Here is a 9,323-nt window from a genome sequence, read left to right on the forward strand (position 1 = left end):
TAGTCATCTGACGAATTAGGTTATTAGTTGTATATCGATTCGGATTCTTAAGAATATCTGTATCTCTCACAATTTTTCATGATTCTAACCGATTTTTTCTACAATGGATTGCTACCTGGATCAGAATCTTACTATCGTATTGGCTACGATGTTGACAATGCATTGCAGCCAATGATGTCAAGAATGTAATCCAGCAAGGAAACAACCATGTCCCGCCGACTTAAGTGTTTATTATTGAGGTTTTTAATGCCTATTTTATAATTGCGTAAGCATTGTTATAAGTAATTGTAATTGTAAAAATTGACCAATCAGTCACATATTCTTTTCATATTTGACTGTGATTAGTTAATTCTTACAACTTTAACCACTTGCAATTATGTTTACGACTATTGTACTATTGTAGAACAGGCTTAATGCCTGTTCCATACTAGCCGTAAACATAGCTGTGATTATAATTGTAAGAATTGATTAATTGCAGTCGAATATTCTCCTCATATTCGACTTGATTAGTCAGTTCTTCTACAACCACTTACAATCATACTTACGATTATTGTAGAATAGACATAAGATTTTGTATATCTTGTTACTAATAATGATTGATTTTACTTATTCCCATAAATATATAACGCTACAACCAAATTTATGAATACACCTACGATATGTATATACTTTTTTTAAAATTTCATTATATTATGCGATAATAAAATGCAATAACATTTATACACGCACACACACACGCACACACACGCACACACACACACACACACACACACACACACACGCGCGCGCGTGTATAATGTACATATATTATACTAAGTTTGTTTATGCGATAATATACAGTGCAATAAAAATTCAGCAAACGTAAATTTTATCTATTATAAATTGATACCATTATACATACCTGCATATCTGGCTTTTCTTAGGGAAACATTTTATTTTCCTTATTCTCTTTACTCTCAATTATATATAATTGTGCACTTGGGTTTTCAGATACCGAATATTGAATTACAACATCGATGATTTTATTATATTTATAATTAATAACGTTTAGACAATGAATCAATACAACTGCAATTATTATGCACATATGTATATGCAACAAGGAATGTGCACATATTTTAATAAGTGCTAGGAATTACGAACTTTGCGCAAAATTATGAATCATCGCTTGATAAAATTGCTAAATTATGTTGGCATTTCCATACACTTTACGACACGATCTTTCATGGATAATTTTTAATCGTGTATATTGTCTTCCTCTATGGTAGATAGATGGTAGAAACCATTTTACAACAATATATGCATTATATGCCTTTTATACACACACACACACACACACACACACACACACATATATATATGTACGTGTGTGTGTGTGTGTGTGTGTGTATATATATATATATCCTTACTATTATATATTATTGTATTAATCGCGATATAAACGTAACATGATTTTAATTCTTGAGCGTCTTACGCTCTTGCCGATACACATACACACATGGAGAAGTATCTCACACGGCACACAAGTATTACAATATTCGTAATACTTTATCCGGTGATTTTTTTATTCAACTCTGAGACAGTTATTACATGTAATATGGGACTAACTTGTAGATTATATCTACAAAATATAATATTCTGCACAAAATTTCAACGAATGACAAATCGGTCATAATGGGTGCATCCCGTTTCATGCATGATGGGCATAATATCTCATTTTATCTTTCTTTAATATTCAATGAAGAACAAGGTCGATAAAATGATATATCCGGAATGCACCTAATATCATGATTTTGAGCATATTTACAATCTATTCGTGTTTCCTCACAATGATCCTATTGCACTGTTTATCTATTAGTATACATCCTCTGTGTGAAATAGTCCAGTCTGTCAACTTTTATACCAATATTAATATAAGAGTTAAATAAACATTGCATAATTGAATGTCTGTTTAAATTGCGGAAAATTATAGCAATTTACATATAATGACATATACAAAGTGATAATAAGACAATACTGAAATGAAGAGAAATTCAATTTTAATTTAATTTTTTAAATATTTGTAAATTTCAAGTTGGCCATTAATAACTTGCCGTAAAATGGCAAGACATTTTTCATAAAAATTGCACAATAAGATTTGACATGCAATTGGTCATACAAAAGATCAATCTATTTGTTGCGGTTGGATTATGTATACTTATGTGCATGCATGCACGCACCCATGCACACGCGCACACACATTTGGATGAATTGTCGATGGATAATAGCAATGAAAAAAAAAAAAAAAAAACATATACATGTGTATATGTATGTTTTTCATTTTTATTATTCATTAACAAATAATAATGTGAGATACTTCACTCTACTACTATCATGCATTTTATATTTTTAAATTAATGTGAAATACCGACAATAAATCCAGTCTTTATCGCACATTTAGCACTAGGAAGGAATCGAGAATATCACTCACTGTATGCACATATATTTTGCAGCGAAAGAATTCATAACGTAATCTAAATCCTATCGAGTATATAAATAGCTCAAACCATGTTATGAATATTTCATTATTCGTAATGTAAATTACAGTTATGTGAAAAATGAGACAAATTTTTTTTTTTACTTTATATGTTCGCCATTGAAGGATTGATTATGCGATGATAGAGTTGGTCTTTTACATCTTAAATGTACATAATAGTCTATTAAATGTAAGTTTATACATTAAGGTTAATAAATTCGCAAAACTTTTATAATCGAAAGCGAATTAATTTTAAAGACTTGAATTATATTATCAAAATATTCTTTCTAAATTGCCTTTTTTGAAAATGATTACTATTACTATATTATATAGTGTAAAAAGCGCGTTTTGTATTTCTACTGCTGGTTCTCTCTCTCTCTCTCTCTCTCTCTCTCTCTCTCTCTCTCTCTCTCTCTCTGTGTGTGTGTGTGTGTGTGTGTGTGTGTGTGTGTGTGCGTGTGTGCGTGCGTGCGTGCGCGTGCGCGATGTTATGTGATGTGCGCGCGCGCGTGCGATTAAAATTGAAGACATGTGTTAATTACGTACGTGTTAACGCGCGTGATTGAAAATAAGACGGCAATTGTGTGTTTAATCAAGATTATGCATTGATATAAAAACAATGGTTTAACATGATTAAAGATGAAATTTTTGATCGTGTAAATAACATTTCTATGGATGTCAGGTACAAATCTTATACAAGTAATTCTCGATCTAATTAATTTTTTCAAACGACGTTCGTAGGTTTAATGCTCATTCGCGCATCCTAATATCATATCACGGGGAACACAATTTGCCCATGAATCTAATAATAAACTTATATTGCAATTTGTCATCTTACATACTCTTAACAGAAGCATAAGACGAACACGTAAAGTGAATCTTATGAATGAAATTAATATTTGGCACAGTGGCGTGCTGCGTGTAAATTATTTAGATAAGCAAAGTCCAAGCGAAACACGACATATTCGGTCCGCAAGACAAGTGTTTCACCTATATATCACGGTACTTGACGAATTATTACACGAATTATTACATTGTAGTTGTTTCTTCCTGTAAAAACCAAGAAAACGACAAAGATGCATAACAATGGGGTATCAATCGAATTCCTTATGACTGCTTTCATAAGTAAAATCTGTGTAATCATTTTGCGTAACGCTCAACAGTCAACAGAGATACGATGTTCATTTGATACGATCAATGGACTTGACGCACCTATCAAAAACGTATTAATTTTAAACTAAACAAATTCTATATAGGCTCTAATGAATTAAATCAATAAAGATTAAAAAGCCTTTGAGAGTCAACGCTGGATGTTATTGCAATTACGTTTTATAATAATTGAATTATTACGTATATAATAATTGAAATAGATGTATCAATCCATGCGATGTTGAAAACTCGCTTGTCATATAAATCCGGATTTATGATCCATGAAGTGAATCTATTTCAATTATTGCATACATACAATAAAACGTAATTGCAATAACATCCAGCATTGGCTCTCAAAGACTTTTTACTCCTTATTGTATTAATTTTGTAAAAAGATATTGCTAGAGGAGGAATATAACAAGAGAGATATATACGCCACTGTTTGATCGAATGAAAAAACCTAGATGAACCAAGACGGAACTTAGGAGTACTGAACGCGAATATACGTAGTCAAGTATGTAAGAGTTACATTTATTCAGGATTGCACGGCCGATAAGTGTGTTGGCGTAGACGGTTCTAGGTCCATAGTACGACATACCCATCCAGCGAGATCTACGTTTTCCGATTCAGCTTTCCTTATCCATTCGTGATTCTGAAACATATCATCGGAAAACATAATTTTTCCGTTTTTCTTTCTGTTCAAACTATCAATGTTTATTCAGGAGGGAAACATACCGTTAACGTTTTCAAATCTGCTCTATCATTTGGGTTCCTCTTTAAACATCGATCAATAAAATCTATGAAAGCGTTGCTGAATAATCCGGATGGCAGTCTTGGTGGTGGTTCGTTAACTATCAATTCCAACAGCTCGAATACCGCTAATGGCTTAGGAGTGTGCGTGCCTGTGATGATAAAGAATCAAGTTTCGATCGATATTCAGGAACAAAACTTTTTTTCATAAAGAAGACATGCAAGAATGCAAATAAACGAATGAACACTCAAGTACTGACAACGCCTCGTCGGTGGTCGTGGAGGCGGTGTGGAGGATTCGCTGACTGTTGCCGGATTCTCTCCAGCGTGTTGTATCCATTCCGAACCAAATATAGAAGCTAAAAGCCTATCATCCGGCGGTGGAATAGGATACATCCCAATCGCCATTTCCACAAGTGACACACCGAGCGACCAAATGTCGCTTTGCACTGAGTAATGTGATCCTTGGAGTCTTTCTGGCTGAAAACGCTCGATATAAGATACGCTCGGGGCATACCCGCGTAAAATATCACGAGTGTATAATCCACGCCAAGCTTACCGACATATAACTTCGTGTGCCAACGAACGAATGAGCCATCGAATCGATCAGTTGTCCAGAAACGCCAAAATCGCAGAGCTTGATTTCACCCGCGCTATTCACCAAGATGTTGCTCGGTTTTACATCCCGGTGCATTATAGCGTGTTTATCTCGTAAGTAAGTTAAACCTTTCAGAACCTAAAAGTAAAGGAGAAATAAAAGTTTGCAATGAAATATATTAACAAAACAAACGACGAACGAAGCAACAAGAAAGAAAGGAAAAGAGGTACGTTTTTCTTTTTTTGCATCAATCGTATTAAAACGATTTAAAAAATTTCGATAAAAATGTTTGTCGTGTTAAAAAATACAGGGCAGTTTGAAGAGGCAACAAATCATCATTATGCATCAACCGATTCGCGTGGCTTCCATCTTGCATCTACCGGTATCCACTCGCACGGTATCCACCACACACCTACATAAGAAGAAGCTGACCGAGGAGGAGATACAAGAATTACATCAGGAATTGGAGACCGTCGATCACGTGATAGGATTGGAGATTCTGTGCGAAAAACTGGGCACAAATGTGGAAACGGGCCTGACGAAAGAGCAGGCGAGCAAAATTTTGGAACGAGATGGACCAAACGCCTTGTCACCACCCAAGATCACGCCAGAATACATCAAATTCTTTAAATGCATGTTCCATGGATTCGCGGCGTTACTCTGGATCTGCGCGATTTTATGTTTCATCTTGTACGCAGTCACTCATTTCATGCAGGAGGATGACATCGGTATCGCATGGCTAGGAATAATCATCGTTATGATATGCATCACCTCGGGGGTGTTTGCGTACATACAGGAGAGCAAGAATATTAAAGTGATGGAGTCCTTCAAAAAGATGGTGCCCACTTTCGCTACTGTGATACGCGACGGTGTAAAACTGCGCCTGGGTACAGAAGAGCTGGTCTTGGGTGATCTGGTAGAGATACGCATGGGCGACAAGATACCAGCCGACATCAGAATAATCGAGTGCCGTGGGCTCAGAGTAGAGAACTCGAGCATAACTGGCGAGAGCGAACCAGTGGTTCGCACCGATTATCCGACCGACGCAAATCCTCTCGAATCCTCCAACGTGGCCTTTTCCATGTCATTCGCTGTCGCGGGTGACGGCAAAGGGATCGTGATCGCCACGGGTGACCATACTATGATAGGCCGTCTAGCTGGTCTCACATCGCATCTTATCAAAATCGAAACGCCAATCGCCAAGGAGATTAGACATTTCGTCGAGATTATCACTATTGTGGCCGTTCTATGCGGTCTGATATTCTTCGCTCTGTCACTGCTGATCCAGCCAAGTCTCATACGAGCGTTCACTTACCTACTCGGCATAGTTATCGCCAACGTACCCGAGGTACTGCTGGTGACCGTGACGACAGTTTTGACACTGACCGCTCAGAAAATGGCGAGCAAGAACTGCTTGGTAAAGAACCTGGAGGCAGTCGAGACTCTAGGCTCGACATCGACGATCTGTTCCGACAAGACGGGCACGCTCACGCAAAACAAGATGTCCGTATCTAATTTGTGGTTCGGCCACACCAGATATAACTTTCCACCGGGCGAGAGAATCGGCGTCGAGAGGGATTTGCTGTTAGAGAAGCCAGCTTTCGATGGGATGCTACGAGCTGCCACTCTCTGTTTGCGTGCCGAATTCACCGCCGAGTCCTTCATGCTAGCACCGATCGAGGAGCGCGAGATTATCGGTGACGCATCTGAGACTGGTATCCTCAAATTCTGCGAGCACATTCATCCTACGCAGAGATATCGCGAGGCACATCCGAAAGTTGCCGAGATCCCTTTTAGCTCCGTGACCAAGTTTCAAATGTCGATACACCAAGACATCGACGGTTATACCATGATATTGAAAGGGGCACCAGAGGTGATTATGAAAAGTTGTGCAACAATACTGACGGCGACCGGGGAAACGAAAGAGATGACCGCCAACGATTACGCATTATCTCACCGTGCCTGCACCGATCTGGGTTTCCTTGGCGAGCGAGTTCTAGCGTACTGCGATCTACATCTGCCAACCAGTGTGTACGGGCCAAATTACAAATTCGACACCGATTCGCCCGCGTCCTACAACTTTCCCGTCAAGGGATACAGATTCGTAGGGCTGATAAGTCTGCAAGATCCCCCGAGGCCTGGCGTGCCCGAGGCGGTACAAAAGTGTCGTACCGCTGGTATAAAAGTGATCATGGTGACGGGTGATCATCCGGTGACGGCGACGGCAATTGCTAAGAAGGTGGGTATCATAAGCGAAGGTCACGAAACTCATTATGAACGAGCGATTCTGCAGGACAAGTCTTACACGCAACTGATCGATTCGATCATGGCGATCGATATCGCCGCGATCATAATTACCGGTGCCCAATTGAGGAACATGGATGCGAACGAGTTGGACAACATTATACGCCGTTACGAGGAAATCGTGTTCGCGAGGACGTCGCCGCAGCAAAAGCTGTTGATTGTCGAGAGTTGCCAACGGCTGGGAGAGATCGTCGCGGTCACCGGCGACGGTGTCAACGATTCGCCGGCATTGCGGAAAGCTGATATAGGAGTAGCGATGGGGATCGCGGGCTCCGACGTTGCCAAGAACGCTGCGGATATGATACTCATGGATGATAATTTTGCATCGATCGTTACCGGCGTCGAGGAGGGTCGTCTGATATTCGACAATTTGAAGAAATCGATTGCGTATACGTTAACGTCAAGCGTGCCGGAGATGTTGCCCATGTTAAGCGGCCTATTACTCGCGATTCCTTTACCGTTGGTCATTGAACTGGTCATCTGTATAGACGTCGGCACTGACGTCGTCCCTGCGATTGCTCTGGCCTACGAGAAGGCCGAGTCCGATATAATGCGCCGAGCACCGAGAAACCCTCAATACGACAAGCTGGTGAACAAGCGTTTGATATCCATCACCTACGGCCAGATAGGAATGACGCAGGCGTTCGCTGGATTTTACACTTACTTCATGGTGCTTATGATGAACGGCTTTATGCCCAATCGTTTGTTGGGTTTACGAATAGAATGGGAGAACCCATCCATAAATGATCTACAAGATTCCTGGGGCCAAACGTGGACTTACAAAAACAGAATGAATCTCTTGATGGAGGCGCAAAGCGGATATTTTCTTTCCATTGTCATAACGCAAATGGTAGATCTGATCATGTGTAAGACTAGGCGCAATTCTATCTTTCAACAAGGAATGAGCAATTGGTTTGTCAATTTTTCTTTCGTTTTCGAAGCTATTCTAACAGGACTCTTGCTCTATGTCCCAGGCACGGAATACGTACTGAAGACTATGCCACTAATAGCTTACTGGTACTGGCCTTCTTTGCCGCTCGGTGCATTTCTTTGGATCTACGACGAATTGAGACGTTTATGTATTCGTCTCTTCCCACGTGGAATTATGGAAAGAGAAACGTATTATTGAAATCATTTTTCTTCCACAGAGAGAGGATGGTTAGAAGAAAAGTAACCCACAATATAGTAACACACAATAGATGTGTTCAAAATACATAGAGACGTATTTGGAGTATGTGATATCTTTAGGTGATATCTCCCTGAGATGTATTTCGGACATTTCTGCTCTATGGATAGTAACTTGTATTATTCGTTACAGACCTGTCTTTCTCTCTCTTTCTCTCTCTATGGATATCTCGCTTTTCAGACGATTTATTACAATTAGTCGATCAGAGATAACTGTTATATTCATTATTACAATTTATTTTTTTATTAATTGAAAAAAAAAGTAATTGTTATCACGATAGAATTTAATCTAACTGTGAGATCCTGTTTTTCTCTTTTCCTCTTTATTTATATCAATAATAAAATTGACTTACAGCACATGTGATTGTACTTATCATGGATTCTGGAATTCGTCCCGCTTTTTTCATTATTAGATCTAATGATCCACCATCCATATATTCCATACATATACAAATTTCTCCCCCACTGAAAGAGATAGTACACATATACAAGTCGCTGTAGCAGTTTTGGTACTGTACGCAGAGACAATCTGTATATATGCACGCGCGCACGCACACACAAGCGCGCGATATTATACGTGCATGTAAACACATGTGTCTCAAGGAATAATCCTCTTAAAATGTAAACATTTCTGAAAAGTTTACCTGCAAAAAGCGCCATAAAATCCAACTATATGTGCAAAGTTACATTCATGAAGGACTTTTAATTCTCTAATTATTTGCTTCTTGATAGGTGGTTTCACTTCCAAGCGTATTTGCTGAAAAATTTGAGACAAAAATACCAGTGAGTATAGAATAGACATTCTAACTGCGCCTATGAATA

General features: G+C 38.7%; 2 protein-coding genes across 2 annotated transcripts in view; one reads left to right on the forward strand and one right to left on the reverse strand.

Moving 5' to 3' along the window:
- Positions 1-4,020: 4,020 nt before the first annotated feature.
- The window catches only part of LOC108690272 (dual specificity mitogen-activated protein kinase kinase dSOR1), a 7,621-nt gene continuing 2,318 nt past the window's right edge, over positions 4,021-9,323 (reverse strand). The window contains exons 3-8 of the mRNA XM_018197472.1: positions 9,146-9,314; positions 8,855-8,966; positions 4,974-5,150; positions 4,675-4,894; positions 4,400-4,566; positions 4,021-4,316 (exon numbers count right to left, since the gene is read on the reverse strand). Coding sequence (XP_018052961.1) covers positions 4,200-4,316; positions 4,400-4,566; positions 4,675-4,894; positions 4,974-5,150; positions 8,855-8,966; positions 9,146-9,314 — 962 coding nt within the window. The 3' untranslated portion in view covers positions 4,021-4,199. The remainder of the gene's footprint in view (positions 4,317-4,399; positions 4,567-4,674; positions 4,895-4,973; positions 5,151-8,854; positions 8,967-9,145; positions 9,315-9,323) is intronic.
- Positions 5,311-8,445, forward strand: LOC108690271 (sodium/potassium-transporting ATPase subunit alpha-like). Its single transcript, XM_018197470.1, has one exon. The coding sequence runs from the start codon at positions 5,353-5,355 to the stop codon at positions 8,443-8,445; it is 3,093 nt and encodes a 1,030-aa protein (XP_018052959.1). The 5' UTR covers positions 5,311-5,352.

This window comes from Atta colombica, unplaced genomic scaffold (assembly GCF_001594045.1).
Source record: "Atta colombica isolate Treedump-2 unplaced genomic scaffold, Acol1.0 scaffold302, whole genome shotgun sequence".
Taxonomy (NCBI): Eukaryota; Metazoa; Arthropoda; class Insecta; order Hymenoptera; family Formicidae; genus Atta; species Atta colombica.